The sequence below is a fragment of the Mangifera indica genome, chromosome 14 (assembly GCF_011075055.1).
Source record: "Mangifera indica cultivar Alphonso chromosome 14, CATAS_Mindica_2.1, whole genome shotgun sequence".
Taxonomy (NCBI): domain Eukaryota; kingdom Viridiplantae; phylum Streptophyta; class Magnoliopsida; order Sapindales; family Anacardiaceae; genus Mangifera; species Mangifera indica.
In genome coordinates, this window is record NC_058150.1 from 2,366,716 (window position 1) to 2,386,674 (window position 19,959).

At 33.1% G+C, this 19,959-nt stretch overlaps 3 protein-coding genes and 1 pseudogene across 3 annotated transcripts; 2 read left to right on the forward strand and 2 right to left on the reverse strand.

Moving 5' to 3' along the window:
- The first annotated feature begins 1,198 nt into the window (after positions 1–1,198).
- Positions 1,199–2,491, forward strand: LOC123196418. The gene is given in 3 exon segments (XM_044610438.1): positions 1,199–1,356; positions 1,447–1,879; positions 1,952–2,491. Coding segments are annotated over 3 exon segments (933 nt in total). The 5' UTR covers positions 1,199–1,267; the 3' UTR covers positions 2,363–2,491.
- Positions 2,492–3,021: 530 nt separating this feature from the next.
- On the reverse strand, positions 3,022–4,024 carry LOC123196525 (NAD(P)H-quinone oxidoreductase subunit 1, chloroplastic-like). Its single transcript, XM_044610590.1, has 2 exons — positions 3,998–4,024; positions 3,022–3,842 (listed from the first exon to the last, which is right to left on the reverse strand). Exons 1-2 carry the CDS (start codon positions 4,022–4,024, stop codon positions 3,366–3,368), a joined length of 504 nt encoding a protein of 167 aa, XP_044466525.1. The 3' UTR covers positions 3,022–3,365.
- A 162-nt stretch (positions 4,025–4,186) lies between these two features.
- On the reverse strand, positions 4,187–12,551 carry LOC123196417 (extra-large guanine nucleotide-binding protein 3-like). Its single transcript, XM_044610437.1, is given in 10 exon segments — positions 4,187–4,951; positions 5,208–5,380; positions 6,526–6,773; positions 8,661–8,838; positions 9,413–9,592; positions 9,688–9,792; positions 10,221–10,267; positions 10,270–10,357; positions 10,449–11,419; positions 12,320–12,551. Coding segments are annotated over 9 exon segments (2,577 nt in total). The 5' UTR covers positions 11,415–11,419; positions 12,320–12,551; the 3' UTR covers positions 4,187–4,359.
- A 4,732-nt stretch (positions 12,552–17,283) lies between these two features.
- On the forward strand, positions 17,284–18,900 carry LOC123196526 (annotated as a pseudogene).
- Positions 18,901–19,959: the final 1,059 nt, after the last annotated feature.

The following is a 19,959-nucleotide window of genomic DNA, read 5'->3' on the forward strand; positions in this document are numbered from 1 at the left end:
GTATTGATTTAAGGTGGTTTTAGTGATAAAAAAAGTAATACAAAGAAGAGGGAGTCAATTTGACAAAGACTAACTTAAAATAAGATAAGTGAAATTATTTTAGGTATATTTCATGTTTTATGTTTTTTGTTCCTTGTCTCTATGTTATAAATGATGATTTTGAAGTTGATAAATATTGTTTTGTCATTTGGAAAATCTATGTGTATGATTTTGTTTATGACAGAGGTTGTTACCTATAGTTTTTGTTACATACATATGATATTGTTGATTTTTAGCCCTATTTAGATAGTTATATAGTTGTATCTAGGGGCATGTATATGATTACTCCATTATCTCATATGTTTTTAGATAAGTTTTCATATGAGAGTTATATATCTTTTGTTCGCTTCTAGATTTTTAATTTTCTCAGAATAATTTCAGAACACTTTTAGCGACGAGTTCATTTTAAAATTTGTTTTAAAATAATCGCTCCAAATATTAATTCATAATATTTTTTTCTCTGAAAGGCAACACTTCTAAGGAGGGATGTTATATAACGTGTCACCATGTGATTAGGTAATTTAAAATTAGAGATAAAATAATATATAATTATATGATAACACATCATTATTTGTATATAAAATTATATATATTATTGTATATATAGTTTTATTGTTATTATGTAAGATTTGAGTATAAAAATTCTCTGGATACAAATTGAAAATAGTTGTGACACATAACATATTTTCTTTCTTTAATTATACCTTATAGTAATTTAATTAATATTTTTCCTATTATACCTTATAATAACATAAGGAAATAAGTTTTGTTTGGATTATATTGATTTTATTCCTTTTTAATCATTGAATATGTTGTGTTAGGTTAAAATTAAAAATATTTTTATATATTCTAACTTCTATTGATTATTTAAATATTTTTTAATATATTATATTTAAATCGTAAATATAAAAAGTGGCGCAAAACTAGGAGCCAAATTAGAAAGAAGTGGGGACTGTTTAGATCGCCCAAAATTCCATTAGAAGCGCGCTAAAACCAAAGCCATGGCCCATGGGCCAGAACAAATGAACCGTACAGACTGGAACCGAAGACATGCATGATTCCGAAAAGGAAAAAAATTCCAACGGCTAGTTTTCTGAGAGCTTAGGCCTTAACGGTCATATTACCGTTCTGAAGTTTCCTTCTTATACACATTTTCGGCTTCACCTTTTCATTCGATCTCTCTCCCTTTCTCTATTCCTCCTTTTCGTCTGCAACTTTGTTAAGCTATATGGAGACCCCATCATCCGCAAGAAGAGTCACCAGGTCCCAGACTTTGGCCTTGGCTGCTTCTGCATCAAACAACGATATTCCCAGTGAGTGATTCATTCATCTGCAATTCTGATTCATTTCTTGATTGATTTCTTCAACTTTGATTGACCCTTTCTTTGTTTCTTTGTTTGTTTACAGGGAAGATTGAAGATTCTGAAAAGGTGTTTTGAAGTCACGGCAGCAGCAGCAAGATCGATCTGCTTTGATTGATGTAACAAATGATTCGCCCATCATTGGGCTGGCAACTGGGGGTTTAGAGACTCCATCATCGGCCATAACCAAGAAACGAATCAGTAGAGCCAAGATTAATAGAACACCCGGCTCTGGAGAGAACTTGCTGCGGTGTCAGGTCAAGACTCTTCTTCAAAAGGTTGAAGAAGAGGCTGAGCTTTCAAAACTCCCCATTGAGAGTCGTCCTTTTCTTCAACTTCAAGGCATGATCAACTCCCCCTTAAGACTTCTTGCGCCGACTCCGGCTAACACCCCTCAAGTCTTGAATACTTCTGAGGATGAAATTGATTCTGTCATTGTCAACCCTTCTTCATTGGCTCAGCTTCAATCCATTTCTAAGGTTTGGTACAGTATCTATGGATATTCTTGCTTGTTCTTAGAGAACTTCTCTTGATGGTTTCTAATGTGTCAGGTTGTGAGCAACATGATCGAGGGAAATAAACAAGAGAGTATCGAATTTGAAAAGAATATACTTACTCGATCTTTGCTGACGGATTTCTCCGAGAAATCGGAAGTTTTTTCGGAATCCCCATGCGTAGATGAGGAGGAGTCTTCTTCTGAGTGGTCCATTCAGGCGAATGCAAGTGCCCACGACGAAGAAGAGGAAGAAGAATACTCTGAGTTGGTCGATGAACTATGTGAAGAAATGAGCAAGATTAATGTGAACAACGAGAAGATAACTGGAAAGCACACGAGATTCATTTACAACAGTGATGACGAATTAATTGAAGAAAAATGCGTTGAAAACAAAGAGGAAGATTCTGAACCAAATCTATCCTCTGAAACTGAAGAGGGAGAAGAACATGAAAATGTTGAAGAATGAAAAATGATGTCGCCTTGTGCCGGTGATTTTTCTTTTCATTTTGGTTTTTGATTGATTGAATCATGAAAATTGATGACTGCTGCTTGCAATCCCCACTAATTCCAGACAATAAAAACATTTTGAGACAAATTTCATTGTTGTCGTCCATCCCTTTCCTAAAATAATATAGTTGATGATCTTGGGAAGAAATTGGAATCCATTTATGAGCTATATCAACAACTAATAAAATCTGTGATCATAGTTAGATTGAAATGTTGTTCAGTCCAGTTTTGTCTGAACTTTAATACAAACATTAATCCTATACATATCAAAGGTATCTTTGAGTAGATGTCCACTATCATCAACCTAAGCAAGAGTCTAAGTTGATTGTACTTTGAAGACAATTTTTGAGATTCAAGTTCGACTTTCAAAGTATAATAATCCTAGAGGTTAATATTATTTCGTTCCCGATAGTCATTTCTTTAATCAGTGGATAGGAGCATACTCTGGATCGGAATTGTGGGGAGTAGATCATTTCTACCAATTTAAAGCCCCAATTAGTATTCTTTTTATGATATGCAGAAGTATCCTTTTAGATAATTTACATAATTTCCATTACTAATCCTTTGTGTGTTTTTTTGGTGTTCCTTCCTACTCACCCATCCTTTTTTTAATCCCCCTTTTGTAATATTTGTATTGTAATACATACAAACAATAGTAAAAACTCCATAGGATTGATCCTTTGAGTCCGCTTCAAGCCAGGATAACCAATCAACCAATCTCGGGGTAAAGGGCTTCTTCCATGTTTGTTTACTTCAGCTTAACCTTAACTCTTGTACACAGGAAATGAGACTCAACCCACTTTTACTGCAAATTTCGAAGTTGTTTTCTTTCACTCATATATAACTACCTAATTAATTTTATTAACCTAAAGAAGAAATAAATGAATAAAAAGATGAAGATATCTATTAATTTTTTTTTTTTTTTTTGAAGGAAAAGCATAGGGAAAAGAAGAGTTTTTGTTTTAACAAATTGCACGTAGAGATATTGATAAAACACATAAAATTAATGATATTTCATAACTAATCGATTGAGCAGCAGCTCGCAAACCACCTAAAAAGGAATATTTATTATTTGATCCATATCCTGACATAAGAAGTCCAATAGGAGCAATACTTGAAATGACAATCCATAAAAAAATACCGATATTGAAATTAGCTAAAACAAGATGATAACTAAAAGGAATTACTGAATAACTTAGTAGAATTGATATGACTGCTAGAGATGGTCCAATACTGAATAACCGAGTATTTCCTCTAGATGGAAGAAGATTCTCTTTCAAAGGTAGTTTTGTCCCATCGGCTAAAGCTTGAAGAATTCCCAATGGGCTAGCATATTCAGGCCCAATCCGTTGTTGGATTCCCGCAGATACTTCTCTTTCTAACCACACAATTATGAGTACACCTATTGTGATTCCATAAAAATACCGATCATCTTTTATCTAAATTCTAGAGGTTAATATAATAGAAATTGCGGAAACTCACTGCACATGCTTCATGCTTGGTTAATCTGCAGTACAATAGATTATACAGATAAAAGATATTAAGCATTATTATCTTTATCTGCCTCGAAATCTAGATAAATAACAGATTATACAGATAAAAGATGATCTATGGCGGTCATACATGGCCCAAAATGAAGTCAAACTGATCAGAAAGCTTGCTAATCTGCAGAACAACAGATGGGTGAAGATTGATTTAGACGCTGAGGTACAAGCAAATTTGCCAAAATAAGAAGGAAACCCTCATAAAAACAAAATGTAGACTGCACAAAGAGACATACATCTATGCAATGAAACAGAACAATTAAATTTGGGCAACTTTAGGACACATAAAATTTCTATCATTGGTTGGATCATAATTGGACCAACACAAGATGCAACTCTACATCTTAAAATTGATGTATGAATAGAATACAAATTAAGAATTTAGAAGCATGGCATTGGCATTAGCATTTTACTATTGCCTACCAAAGGGTGAGGAGCTCACATCTGTACTGTAAAATGAATCCTCAGCTCCACCAAAGTAGTTTTCCTCTTTCTCCTCTGCCCATTTGAGAACCTCTCTTATGTATTTAAATGCCTCATCTACTGTCACTCGATCCCTTGCCCTAGATTGCCAGACGAAGAGCTTCTGGCCGGTAAGAGAAGCATAAAGGTCTTTGAACTTCATCGCAACATAATAGTAGGCTTGATGGGCTAATGACTGGTTGTTGTGGTGTGTCCGCACTGGACTAAAATCATTGAACCACTCACAAGTAGTTAAAGGTGAGCGATTTACCTTTTCCTCGAAAAGATCATACTTGTTGAGTATTAACACAAAAGGGGTGTCTTTGAAGCATGGGTGCTTGATCATTGTCTCAAAAAGTTCCTTGCTTTGTATCATCTTGTTTTGAAGCAAGGCTCCACTCCCATTACTTTCTGGAGCAATCCACATTTGGTCGTAGTCACTAAGTGCGACACAGAAGACTACCACCCGAACATCTTCAAACATTTCCACCCACTTGCAGCCCTCATTCATCCCCTTCGCATTAACCCTTATAAGTTGGTATCTGAAAGAATACCAGACAAAAGAATATAGTTTAGAATTCTAATATAATTTATGGTTAATCCTGCTGCAAGGGGGCAGAATTTAGGTACATTAGTTATGAATCGAAGCTATCTCAAACAGAATGACAGTTTTTTGCACAACTTAATCCCCATTTGAAAAGAATGGTACTGAGCTTTAGGTGTTGTTGCAATACGAATGCTACAAACAGAGTACTAGTGAGAACAAATTTCTCATCTATGACTATGACAAAAACTAACTTGGTCAGCTGCTGAGCTGGAGCTTCCAGATTGTCTGTGTAGGTTTCAGACATTGGGCTACGATCATCAAGTGAAAATTCTATGAAGGCCAGGCCATTTCCTTGGGTAACGCCTTCTGCATAGAGAATGTCACGTTCCGAAGGTTCATATTCATTGCTTGACACTTCAACAGCCTGAAAGAAAAATAAAATTGCACATCATTAATCCATTTAACATTGAGAATGTAAACCTAAGTTTATTAAAGCCCAGTCATCATCCAGACAATCTTGGAACACTGACATATTAGAGTCAATCCAGTAGCACTGGGATATCATTTCTGCCAAATAGAGCTCATCACGCAGAACACTATGTCCCTAAGACCGAATAATTGGGTATAACATTTTGACTTATAACCAATGTAATAAGGTCTTGACCCAGTCAAAGGCCCTGCCAGGGTCCTTCGCGATCTGACAGGTTGGACCACACCACAACACTGTTTTAATATATCTATATTTACAATATATCACAAATGAAACTTGTGATCTTAAGGTGTTATACCATGATTTGCAAATGCTGGGACTCATGCCCAAGTCCCAGCATTTGAAAAAAGCATGTTGGCACCAATTCAAATAATTTCTATTAACAACCTTTGCTGATGTCCTATATATTAAGTAAAATATTCTCTAAGCAATATCATAACACAAGGGAAGCAAAATTTTAACAATTTAGAAAAGCTCCAAATATGATATAAAGCACAACTTTATGAACAAATCATTCTTATAGAAGCCTTAATCGCATCATGAACACTCAGTAGCCAGTAAAGAACTCTAATTCCCCCAAATCGGTCCACCAGAGATAATCCCCTCAGTCGATATAAACTTTAATTGGGTAAGAGAAACCATACAATAACAGATAATTTCTTTCCAAGACATGGAACTCAAAAGCTAAATTGCAGAAAGCATGCCTAAGAATCTAAAACAAACAGACAAAAGAACAAACACATCAGCAAAATAACACACAATTAATTCCCAGACAGGGAATGGTAACAAATAGAAGACATGAGTTCCAGAAAAGGCCAGGTCCATAGGCCCAGAGCCATATCACCTACTCATGATTACAGGGTCAAGGGAGAGGTTACATGTTTAAGCTCATGAGGCTGAAAGAGCAATATTTCCACAATGAGGAGAGAAAAACAAGATTGGTGGAAGGCTTTCCACATGAGCTCAGGTTGTCCCATTGAAGATAAGTGTTATTAAGTTAAACAAACAGCAATGGTAAATGTTCGCAATTGTGAAGCTTATATAGGTAAATATTGAATGCCAAGGCAGTATGAATATACCCGGCTTAAGAAGTACTCTGCAACATCTGGGAGGAAGTGGAGCTCATCTTTTCTTCTATATGTTTCTTGTATGGCAGGATCCTTCCAAACCTCATCAACTAAAGGAGCATACTCACGTGTTGCTGCTGGAAAAAATGCATCCAAATCTCCAGTGGCTATAATGTCAAGCAACCAGTCAGAGAAATGCTTCAACCTTGGGTTGATGGAATAGATACACTGACTAGATTCGCTGGGTTCAACTGCTCCACCTGAAATAAGATTTAGGTAATGTATTACACACTGGAAACACAAATTGTGTCAAGCAATTGGATTGCTATCTTTCACAATTTCAACAGGATTATGTGCAGTATCATATTAGACTGCAAATGGCAAAAAGAAGGAACAAAAACAAAAAGAACAAACTCTTCATATCACACATAGATTTGACAGTAATTGTAACTAGATTGTATGTTATTCTCGAAAATTTCCAGCATGCAAAGTCAGCAACTTAACCAACTATGGCCGCATTACTTGTCATGTGATGGAATAATGTAAGAAAGTCTATTACAAGGCAAAAGCCAAACATAATTTCAAATAACAATGTGATGACTTCGATAAAACATTAATGTTACTGCTTATACTCTTACAAATTTACACTCCAAATTTCATAATTTCAAATAAATTTCTATCTTTTCCTGGGATATTGATACTTTACTTTTTTAATCACCAAATACTTAAAGTTGATGTAGTTTTCTGCCTCAAAGTATCTGCCTGAATTGAAATAAAAAACCTTGAGTAACACGACACTTTGAAACTATAATGTCTCGAAACCCAACCACCAATTACTTAACTAAAGCTTCTCCAAACTACCATGATATGATGTATAAACATGCTCACAACTATGATTTGTACCACTTATATTAAAATTTGCTCTGAAACACTCAAGAATACAACAGTAGTCTCCACTCATGTATCTTGAACTAGCAATTTCAGGAAAAATCAAGGGTGCTATACAAAATTTGGTATAAACTATAGTGTTCTTTCAGAAGCAAAGACTCTTTAAAGCAAATAAAACATAATATATAATATACTATATATTCTTGAAATTACAAATAAAATGGATGTGCTCATATACACAAAATGTCCACGTCTTAATTTTATGAGATCCCATGTCCACCACTCCGTGTCAATGTAGAGACATGAGACATGTAAACATGGTGAATCATAAGCTATTAATAATTGCAATTTGCCTAGACATCAATACCAAGGTCAGAATCACATCCATTGCTGCAGTTTACTAAAACAAAATTTTCATGCCATTAAAACTGCATGCACTATACTCTGGTTTAAAAAGTATAGACAGTTCTTACACTTAAAGAGTTTCATTTGACTTGAGAGCTTGTGCTACCATTCACATATCTCCAGTACAATAATATTTACACAGTTTTGCAATTCCTCCAAATTAGATAAAGCTAAACCAAGGTCAGCTCGATATTGGAAAAAAAGTTAAGAAAGAGAAATAAATAACAGAAAGGGACCAATGAAAATTGATGGAGTAGGCAGGGCTGCAAAAATGAAAACTGGGATGTCTACTCAGTTCATAAAACTACCTTTGATGAACCTCATCATGCACTGTCTTAAGCTTCAAACAGACTTCCACTTCTATAGTGATTTGACTTTTTTTCATGGAAATCTTTACAAGCATGCAAGCCAAGGCAGAATTGAAACTATAACAAAATATCCTATTTCACAAATCATTTTGCATCAGAAGTTGTTATCTATCAGCAAAAGAATTTCCAAACACAGAAAGGTTTATGAATATTACTATTACAAACAAACTCTATAGCAAAGTTTTTGGTTATATTTGAATTCAATACTATGATATCATAGAAGATAAATGTAAATGTACAGACAGTTCTGCAGGAGTAGTTTTAACCAGATGTTAACAATGTATGATTCTTAATAATTTTAGAGCCAAATTGACTGATTATAGATCTGCTCTCCTGTAATATAACCAGAAAGAGGAAAGAAGTGGAAAAAAAAATGAGACAAAATCTTTGTTCTTGTTTGATTTATAAGTTGCGGCTGACGAGGAATATTATTACTTATCAGTCAATTTAACATGCACTAGGAAATATATAAATTTGCAATATTACCTGCTTCAGAATTTTGCTCATGGGAACCTAGTGCTTTCATTTTAGATATGGCCTCCTCCTCAAAGCGCTCTCGTCCATCTAGCAAAATGCTGAGATATCGATACATATTGCTCTGTATCATTAACTTAATATCCTGTAATTCTTCCACACTAAAATTGTTCCCATATAAAAATTTGGCCTGTGGAATGAGAAATTATGAGAAAAAGAAAATTATTGTCTACATAAACAAAACACTGAAATAAATATAATTCCAGTGGAGGAATAAAAAGGACGTTGAGAAAATGCTTGTGCAGCAACTTAACAAATAATTTATTATGGTCCAATATCCATGAGAAAATTCAGTGGAAATTAATAATATGAAATATTAGTAATGTTAAAATATAGATATAAATATAGAAACCTGCATGAATTGCAAACAGAGAAACCTAAGCTTGATTAGAAGTTCACAATATGTAAGTGTTCATATATCTTGGCTACCAACATTTCTAATATACACATGAAAAGTGCTTATGGCAGTTTAGACTGTTGGGATCATACAATAGGATAGCAATAATTCTTCAAAGTCGTCAGCAAAACTAGAATCAAAATAGTTTATATAGCAATTGAAATATCAAGACTGTGTTATGTAGTATAATCTTCTCTGACTGTCATATAACTGGTGCACATCTTAAGTCCATGAGATTGCAATTACTACTAAAAACTGTAAGAAAAAGCAAGGCTCCAGTAAAAGCAGCAAATAAGAAGGCACATACCTGCTTGAAAATTGTGCTGGTCCCAGAGCCATGAATCCCAAGAAGAAGCAGCTTCTGAACCCTTTTCTGCTCCCGATAATTTGTCACAGTGGTATAATTACTAGCCTGATCTCTTGGTCCATGAGATTGACCATGGGGCACAGGCAAAGAGAACAAGGTACAGACAAACCGTGTCGTTGCCTGTCTAGCAAAGAGAAAATCCAAAATGTATCGACTTTTCACAACCTAAATTTACACTTTGTGCAGATTTTAACAAGGAGTTCTCCAGTACATACCTTCTCCCAGATGTTTCCCCTAATGTTATTCTGACCCTCTTCCTCATAACGACCATCATCATAAACCCAAAAGTGTGTGTCACGTGGGCACTGTACATTGGCTAGCTGAAATAAAAACAAAACAGGTATCACTTTTAGAGAATTGAAAGAACCAAACTTTATAGGCTAAGCACTTGTAATATGGAACATGGAGACAATTCCTCGATATTCACAACCTCAAAATGGTTATAAAACAAAATGCTTATGTTGCAAGCATAGTGTATACAACTTTGATATAAAAGGGCATGTGATAACCCCTAACAAAAATAACAGTCACTTATTAGTTGGATCCTATTAACATCAACTACATTTCTTTTCTAGTTAACCCAAAACAACAAAACTGGGACCCGGTCAACGTGGGTGGTGCATAATACTGTGTATCAGAAAAGAGTCAGGGTATAACAATTTGGAGCCCAAGGAATAAATAAGAAATCTTAAAACCAAGTGAAAATGAATCGAAGAGATGATATTAATTAAAGAAACAAAGACCTCACCTTTAGCACCCTCCTTTCTAGTTTTGTAATTTCTCGCCCATTGATAAAACTTCAGTGTTCCCATTGCTTGCATGGGGGCTAAGTTTCCCCATGAAATTTAAGTTTGAACTAATAATTTTATCAGGTCTTTCACCTTCCTGTCAAATCAACATGCAGACTTTTAAATTAATTCCTGCTTCAAAAGTAGCAAAGATGTTTCTTGACACATAAAATTGGATATAGACCCACCTTTCCCCAAAGACCAGATTCCTTGTCATACCAATATCTACCAGGCTTCAACTTCCGTGGAGGTAAAGGACATCCAAGCAATTCTGCCATCTCTTCTGGCTTTAGGGGGAACCCATTAACAATTAGCTGCTCCGGCCGAAGCTGGTTAGCAGAACATTCTTTCTCTGCTTTCATAATCTGTTTAACTTCCAAGGGGCTGAGCAGCCGGGTTAAAACCCTTGAATGCTTACCCAACTTTAATCGTTTTGATTCATCAATTGGCTCACCAATGCATGTCACACATTTACGCCCTTCTGGCATCGATCCCATTGCTCGAAGTACACAGTTACTGCAATACTTTGCATCACAGACCAGACATGACTCCTTAGTTTCCCACTTCCCTTTTCCACAACGATAACAAACCCTTCTTTTCTTTCTTTTCTTTTCTTTTGAAATCCCAACAAACTCAGGATAAACTGGTCCCTCAGCATCAACCTTTTTACTCTCAGATCTATCAATGGTAGTAAATGTAACAACTTGCACCCTCCTTCCTTCATTCACTTGCTTTGGAGGGTTACTTGGAGGATTGTGAATGGAACCAGGAGAAGCCGAAGGTGAGGCCGAAGAAAAATCAGGGTTTTGCAAGACAGACACTACTGACTCTGAGCTTGCTGATAACCTTGGACTCTGAGTGGGTGAACCTGTGACACCACCAGCTATATGAGATACTGGCAGAGGAATTGGTTCAAACACTGGGGCACTTGCATTAGCAACTAATCTTTGTGATTCGGAAAGGGGTTCTGAGGTTGGAATTGTACAAGTGTTCACATCGAGGGGTTCAACTCTAGGAACATCATAAGGAACCAGAGGACCCTTGTACTCCATAGCTATTGAGTAATCAAGAGAAGAATCTTCAGGTAGAGAAGCACCTGGAGGAAGCATCTTCTTCGCCAATTCTTTCCAGCTCTCTACGTCCCTTTGTTCCATTTTCACTACAATAACCTCTAACTACTAAATCTCCAAATAAGGAATAAAACTCGTCTTAAATATCACTGATATGGTACAAAAAGCTTTTTCTGAGTAAATTACGAGCTTAGAACAACTTGAAGCTTCATACAACAACAGCAAAAGAGAAAAATGCCAATATCAGAAATACCGAAGACAAAAATAAAATAACCAGAGCAACAAAGTTGAAAAAAAAAAAAAAAAAAAACTCTAGGAGCTTCCTAATTATTTAGACTTGCAATGTAACTTAGAAATAGTCCAAGCAGCCGCATCCTTTAAATGCCGTCAAATTAGAAGCAATAATTAACAAATTGATCTAATTCAACTGAAATTAAACCAAATTCACTCATTCAAACCACAAATAAATTGAATCAAAACACAGTCTAAAGGGCGGTTTTTCAACTAGATACAAAAACCAAATCCACTATGTAAAGCAGCATGTAAGACTACTCAGCTCAACTACACAATCGCCATGTAAGATCATATCAACTTACATTCCAATAAGAAGCATCCAGTTGGTGCCAAAACAAAAATAAAAATCAAACTTTTAAGAGTCCAAGCACGACTTTTCAGGTCAAAAGATAATATTAAACCAAATCATAACAGTCAAACATAACAACCACCTGTAATCACATAATTAAACGCTCCAAACAAAGACATTTACAAAAGTCCAAACATTGAAAAAAAAAATCAGAGTCAAACAAACAAAAAGCCCTAGAAATTCATGAACCAAGACGTTCAAACAAAGATTCAATCATAAACAACCTCCCCTACCTGCCCAAAAAGCAAAGAATTAAAAAGAAGTATGAAAGACTAAAAAAATGATTGAAAAAATCTCTTTTGAAGTAAACTTGAGACTTTCTAAAGAGAAAGACAAAGAGAGTTACCTGGAAAAAGAGCCAAAAAAAAAAAATGAAAGCGAATCTGGTAAGATAAGAAATGAAGCTTGAAAAAAAAGAAGGAAAAGCAGAAGAAACAAAACAAATACACTTGGCTTTTCGAGTTTCTTTCCAGAAGCCCGAACCCAAAAACACAAAAAGCCTACAAGTCTCTCTGCAATTAAGACGCTGCTCTCTTTGTTCGAAATAAATCTCAGAAAAACTACAACACTAACAAAAATAAAGTATAAAAAGTTTTGACGATTCAGTGAAAACCACAGCTAGTGAAAACGATGAGGTGGGGTCCACGTGTATAGCTTCTTACATAAGTGGTGATGAAAGGGACAGGTGAGGAGGACAGAGCGTGTACAACACGCACTCGAGGTATATATTTGAAAAGGTTTGAAAGACACAGAGTGTAGTCTTTCTGTGTACGCGCAGTTGAAGAGGGTGTGTTTGGAGGAAAAGAAAATAAAATTAATAATGAAGTGAGACTGAAGATGGTCAGAAGTTTGGATTGAGTAGTACTGTAGTAGAGATGCTAAATTATTAAGCTTGCACTTTAATGGCCTCAAAATGGCCGACCTGTAATTAATGAATACAGTATTCTTATAGTACACTCTACCCCAAATCCAAGTAATGTCACTGTAATTCAATCTTGATCAAGGGTTTAATTATTGTTAGATTGTAATTGAATCAAATTCGAATTTATTTGAATTTAAATTTAATTTAATTTATATATAATAAAGTTCGAGTTTAAGTTCAAACTCATTAAGCTCATTATGCGTTAGCTTGAATTTAGCTTGAGTTTGACTCTACTCGTTTTAAATTCGAACTTTTATTTAATTTATTATTAAAACGATATTGTTTTAATATATATTATTCAAAACGATATTATTTTGTATCAAAATTTTTAATTTATAAACTTTGATGAGCAAACTCAAGTTCAAAAATATTGGCTCGAACTTGAGCTCAAGCTTGCTCGAGTTTACTTAAAGTTGGCTCCTTTCGAGTTTGAATTTAAATTCGAATAAGCTCAATTCGAATCAACTTTGTACTCAACCCAACTTTATCAAGCTCAATAAATCATTATGTTTGAGTTTGAACTTAGCTCGAGTTTGACTCTATTCGTTTTGAATTATAATTTTTAATTAATTCATTATTAAAATAATATTTTTTTAATATATATTGGCCAAAACAACATCATTTTGTATCAAAAATTTTAATTTACAAACTTTGACAAGCAAACTCAAGCTTAAAAATATTGGCTCGAGCTTGAGCTCAAGCTTGTTCAAATTTACTTAAAGTAACTCGTTTCGAGTTTAAATTTAAATTTGAATAAATTCAATTCGAATATAATTTTATATTCAACCCAACTTTATCACTTTCACTTTACGTCCACTCCGTTCCACATTTATGGTACCTTTGTACTCAGGATCTTTTGAAAGAGTATTGCCTATTTTCTCAAATAAAACCCAAACAAAAGTTTTCACGTAATAGTTTAAATAGTAATAGAGGTTTTTATGTGCGAAAGGTATCTAAGATTAAATTTATAATTTATAATTGTTATAACATCAATTATTAGATTTAAATTTTTAATTATTTAATATAATTGATTCGATTCTAATTGATGATTCAGTTTGGATGAAATTTCTAACTCAAAAAAAAATTTTAACTAATGATAATTTAAAGATTATTTTCGTATTAGACTATTCTTTTCTCTCTCATTTGTATTTATTAGAGTAATTGAGAATAACGTTATCAATATGCAAATAAAAGCTTAATAACGTTACCTAATTTGTTATATCTGAGTGGATTGTCACATTTTTACTCTATTATATTTATTCTTATATATAGATATACTTAAAAGAATGTACATATAGTTTTATTGTTAATTAATTTTATTATAATTAAATTATAATTTTTTAATATTTAAAATAAAATTATCTTTTATATTATTTATACCAAAATCTTTAATTGTTTTTATATTATCTTTAATAATAAAAAATTATTGAAATTTTTGATTACTTCTAAGCAAAAGCCCTTGAGATTAGAATAATTAAGCACACAAAATGAGTTATCATTTCTCACATGGATGCATATTTATTCATGTTAGTGTCCAAATTACTGTACTTCATCCCTTACAACCATTTCATCGAAATTGTTTCACATGACATGTCTCACATCCATTATCTTATTCGTCACCATTTTGGCATCACCATCCTCGTCAACACGTCGGAGAGCTCCGGCGTAGATGCTTCGGCAAATAGAATTTTATTTGCCAAAGCTCGAATTGGACATTATGGAGGCTCGAATCCTCTCTTACCTTCGCTTGCCTGCCATACAATCTCAATGAGTTCTCTTCGAGCATCTACGCCAACCTGTGGAGAATTAGCATGTAAGTTTGTACAGGACAAATCAAACCTTAACTCCATTAAAGTACTGATAAATTAAAATGCATTAATTATTTAAATGTCATTTTATTTTCCAATTTTATTTTGTCGATGTACAACCACAACTTAATTATCCTTGTAGTCATCGGCTTATCGCCATCCTAATTAAAGTTTGAGAATTGAAACTTTTATTCTTTTTTTTTTGTTATATATAAATATATATCACTCATTTTAAAATTTAAACAAAAATATCATTACAGTATTTTATTTTTTTAAAATACCCTTATTAATGTAATTCATACAAAAAAAGAAAATATTATCTCTTTTTTTCTCAGCCTTTCATTGAAGAAGAATCTCTGTAATATAAAAAAAAAATTTTAACAGAGAAGACACATGATTGAAAAATAAAACCTGTATGTTATATGTTTTTTTTTATAAATAATTGAAAATCAAATAATATATGATAAATTTATATTCATAACTTTATGTAAAATTTAATTTTGTTGTGATTTTATATTATTAGATTATTTAATACTATTATTTTATATTATTTTTATTATTTAAAATTATTATAATATTATTTAATATTATATTAATGATTATAAAATATAAAAATGTTAAGATTAAGGATAGATAGGTGATGCCAACCCCTTGGCCCTTGGGACAATCCCTGCTGAATTTTTTTTTTCTGTTTTCTTTCATATAATGACGTCATACAAATTTGATTGGGAAAAACTTGACAATGCCAACGCAAATGACTTCATTTTTTTATAATTTTCTTTCATGCAGTGGGGTCTATTGGATTTATTTTGCTTTTTGGTTTCTTCCATGCAATCATCAACTCCCCACTATATTTATTTTGTTTTATGTTTTCTTTCATGCAGTGGGTCCCATTGTATGAAAGAAAATTATAAAAAAATAAGTCATTGGGCCCTACTGCAAGAAAGAAAATTATAAAAAAATGAAGTCATTTTGCGTTGACGTTACCAACCTTTTCTCAATTAAATTTATATGGCCTATTATATGAAAGAAAACAGAAATAATTATTTTAGCGGGTGTTGGCGACGCCGACCCTTTGGCATTGCCGCCAAAGGTTGGCATTAAGCCAACCCTTTCTTTGTCTGAAATTTTTTTTGGCGTTAAATTTTTATATTTTATAATTATTTATATAATATTATAATAATTTTAAATAATAAAAATAATATAAAATAACAATATTAAATAATTTAATAATATAAAATAATAATAAAATTAGATTTTATATAAATTTATAAACATGAATTTATCATATATTATTTAATTTTTAATTATTCATAAAAAAACACATAACATACTGACTTGAATATGAATAATTTTGTTGTGAAATCTTTACAACAAATGTTAATTCTCTAAATAAATTTAACAAATTTTATCTCTCTCTCATTGGAAGGCAAAACAAAAAGAGAGAGACAATATTCTCTCTTTTTGTATAAGTTATATCAATAGAAGTATTTTAAGAAAACGAAATACTATTATGGTCTTTTTGTTTAAACTTTGAGATGAGTGGTAAATATGTATACATGATTAAAAAAATGATAAAAATTTCAATTTCCCTTCGAGTTTAATTATGATAACGCCAAAATACTTATTTTCACCCAAAGTTTAGTAAAATCTTAAATTCATACCTGTTAATTTTTAAAAATTTAAAATATCTACCATTATTTTAAAATTCATTTCTAAAGCTAAAGGTAAAAATATTATGTAACTAAACAAATTTAAAAAATTAAAAATTTATTATATTTCTCTCGTATATTTAAAAATCTAATAATCTTCTCTATCTAAAATTTAAAAAATGGTTGTTTTTTCGTAAGGTTTTTTTCCATCACTACTTCTAGCGGTCATCACCAGCTCCGATTGCATTTTTTTTCCTTTCTAGTCTCTCTCACTCCAATCCTAACAATCTTTATTAGAGATTGGACAAATCAAAGCGCAATTTGTCATCCATCTTTGAGCGTGAGATCTATCATCTAAGCATCTCCCTTCCTTCTTTCTTCTCGTTAGTATCATGAGATTTGTCGCTTCTCATCAAGCATCCTTCCTTCTTGTCTGTCGACCTTTCTTCTTCTTCGGCCACCAGATGAAAGATAGGTGGGATGGCCGATTCAAGTCACCAAAAAAAATTTGAAAAAAATGAAAACTCCAAAAAGAAATGACCACTTTTTAAATTTTGGGTGGGAGATGATTATTAAATTATCAACTTAGAGAGAAAAATATAATAAATTTTTAATTTTTAATTATTTTTAACTAATAATATTTTTATTCTTAATTTTAACATAATGATTAATATTTAAAATTTTAAAATTTAACAAATATGAGTTTGGCATTCCACCAAACCTTGGGTGGCAATTAGTCTTTTGGCCTTACGATAATCACAATAACATTAGTAATTAAAAATAACCATCTCCATTGGCAACAACGAAAACAAAAGCAACTTTTCAGGCTACAGTATTTCAACTTCTATAAATAGGGTATCCATGGCCACAGCCATTCTGAATCTTGTAGAATCTCACCTGTGATCGATACTTAGTGATATATTTCTGCATGGAATTGTTCATCTTTGTTTTGTCAGTCATACTGATTATTGCTATTGCCATTTCCATTATATTTTACACTTCCAAGCCAAAATCCTCCACAGAAACTGATAATCTTCCACCGGGAAGCTTCGGATGGCCGATTCTCGGGGAAAGTTACGAGTTTTTATACGGCCAGCCAAGCAAATTCATGAGGGCTAGAATGAAGAAATACTCCTCAAAAGCCTTCAAAACCAAGGTTTTCGGTGAACCAACCGTCGTCTTATGCGGTGTTGATGGAAACAAATTCATAGCCAGCAATGAAGAAAAGCTTTTTGTGGGGTGGCGTCCGCCTGCTACTCAAAAGCTCTTCCGTTCTACATATCAGACGGTTGCTTCAGCTTCGACGCCGCGAGAAACGGAGGTTCAAGTGTTCCGAGCGCCTGGTTACTTGCGGCCTGAAGCTCTGGTGAAATACTTGGAGAAAATGGAGCCAATAATAAAACAACACTTGAATCTGCATTGGCATGGTAAAGAGAAAGTGAAAGTGTTCGATCTTGTTCAGCTTCTTATGGTAACTTTATCCTGTAAATTCTTCTTGGGGTTTGAGGATGATAAAAAAATAGCGAAACTGACCAAATTGTTGGATGCAATAAGCAAAGGGCAGTTTTCTATTCCTGTAAATTTTCCGGGAACCATTTTTTATCGAGCGAAAAGGGCAGTGAAAGCTATAAGGGAAGAGATATTGGCGCTTGTTAAAGAGAAGAAAATGGCGAATGGGAGAGAAATGGAAGACATTTTATCATACATGATTGCTAACCCTGATCCAAATGGCAGGTTTATGCCTGCTCATGAAATTGTAGATAAAGTTATGGGGTTGCTGGTGGCTGGATTCAGCACTCCCACTTCTGCAACAACTTTTCTGATGAAATTTATGGGAGAAATGCCTGAAATCTATCACAAAATTCGGACTGGTAATTAACTTTTGAACTAATTTTAATATTTTTCTTCACATCCTTTTATTGATCATAATTCAAACATACGTTTATGGAAATAGAACAACTGGAAATTGCTAGCTCCAAGAAACCTGGCGAGCATCTAAACTGGGATGACTTACAGAAGATGAAATATTCCTGGAATGCTGCACTGGAAGTGATGAGATTCATACCTCCATTTCAAGGAACCTTCAGAGAAGCTAAAGTCGACTTCAAATATGAAAATTACACCATTCCCAAAGGCTGGAAGGTATAAATCATTAACTAATTACATTTTATTGGCTCTTCTAAAGTAATTATATGAAGTTATACTAATTTTGCTTTTCTGTGTGTGTGTTGATATAGATCTTTTGGTCAGTTTGTACAACGAACCAAAATCCGGATTGCTTTCGGAGCCGGAAAAATTTGATCCGATGAGGTTTGAGAAAACAAGTAATAAGAATTTTCCTCCTTTCTGCAATGTCCCATTCGGTGGAGGTCCTCGAACATGTCCTGGAAACGAGTATGCTCGAATCTTGATGCTTTCTTTTCTGCATAACGTTGTGAAGAGCTTCAAGTGGGAGGTAATATTTCCTGAAGAACAGATTTTTGGTAGTATAATCCCAACTCCGGCACAGAGGCTTCCTGTTCGGCTCCAATCTCACTTGGCTTGAGTATATCTTCTTAAGGTTTAGATACATTGACAGAGTAATTTCAACCTCTTTATCAACTACCCTGAATCATAAGCCAGAAATTCTATGAACTAGAATTTCTGGGTCTAGGTGGAATAACATTGTCTAATTGTTACAGAATCCAGCTATGTTCAAATAAATAATCTTCTTCACCGTCTGCCATGATCAGCATAATGATCATCTCCTGTCTATAACTTGAATTATTGTCTGTTATGTTAAAATGGAATTAAATCCTGCATTAAAGAATTTTTTTTGTTCTCTTCCCCTGTCTTCTCTAAGAAATGGTTGATTATCAGGCGGTTTGGTTATATAAGGTAATCTATATTTTATTTAATTTGGTGGATAATAAAAAATTTTAATTATTTTTTATTATAATATTGTAACAAGGAATATAGATTAATCTGATTTTCTCTTAATATAATTAATTAAATTGATTTATTTTTAAATTTTTTATTCATCCTTTTAAAAATCAAATGCCTTTGATGTTCCATTTGTTTGTTTTTATTTTCACTTTTTGAAAAAATTTTGTTCTTTTTTTTAATTCTTAAAAGTATAAAAAATTTAGTTTTCTATTTTCTATTTTTTTTTTAACTCTTGTAAAATTTTTCAAAAACCAGTTTAAGTTTCAATAATATTTGAAAATAATTATATATAAAAATATTTAAATAAAATAATATTTTAATATATATTTATTCAAATATACTAATTATTTATATAAATTTTTATTTGTTTATCTTTCTAATCATATATTATTTTTAACATTAAAAAATTTTTAAAGAATGCAAATCTATCCTGCAGTGTAATTCGGGGCAGACCCACGTACCCACTAAACTGTCGAATATACATTCTTGTCTTGCTCGATTTTCCAAAGAAAAGAGAGCTGACAGTGTGACATGACATCTATTGTCTCCGAATCTGAGTGTGGTTTTGGTGACCACTTTGCCTAATCCACTTGGGGGAATTTTGGTCAAATAGAAGCCGACAAAAGGTCGATGCCAATTAGGTATTTTGGTGAATCTCCCACAAAAGCTTTGACAAAAT

Bases quoted from the DNA above. Each gene is read 5' to 3' on its own strand.
- LOC123196525 (XM_044610590.1), bottom strand. From the start codon at position 4,024: ATGACCGCCATAGATCATCTTTTATCT. The intron at 3,843-3,997 runs GTATAATCTGTT...TCTAGAATTTAG, and splicing joins CCATAGATCATCTTTTATCT to ATAAAAGATGATCGGTATTT.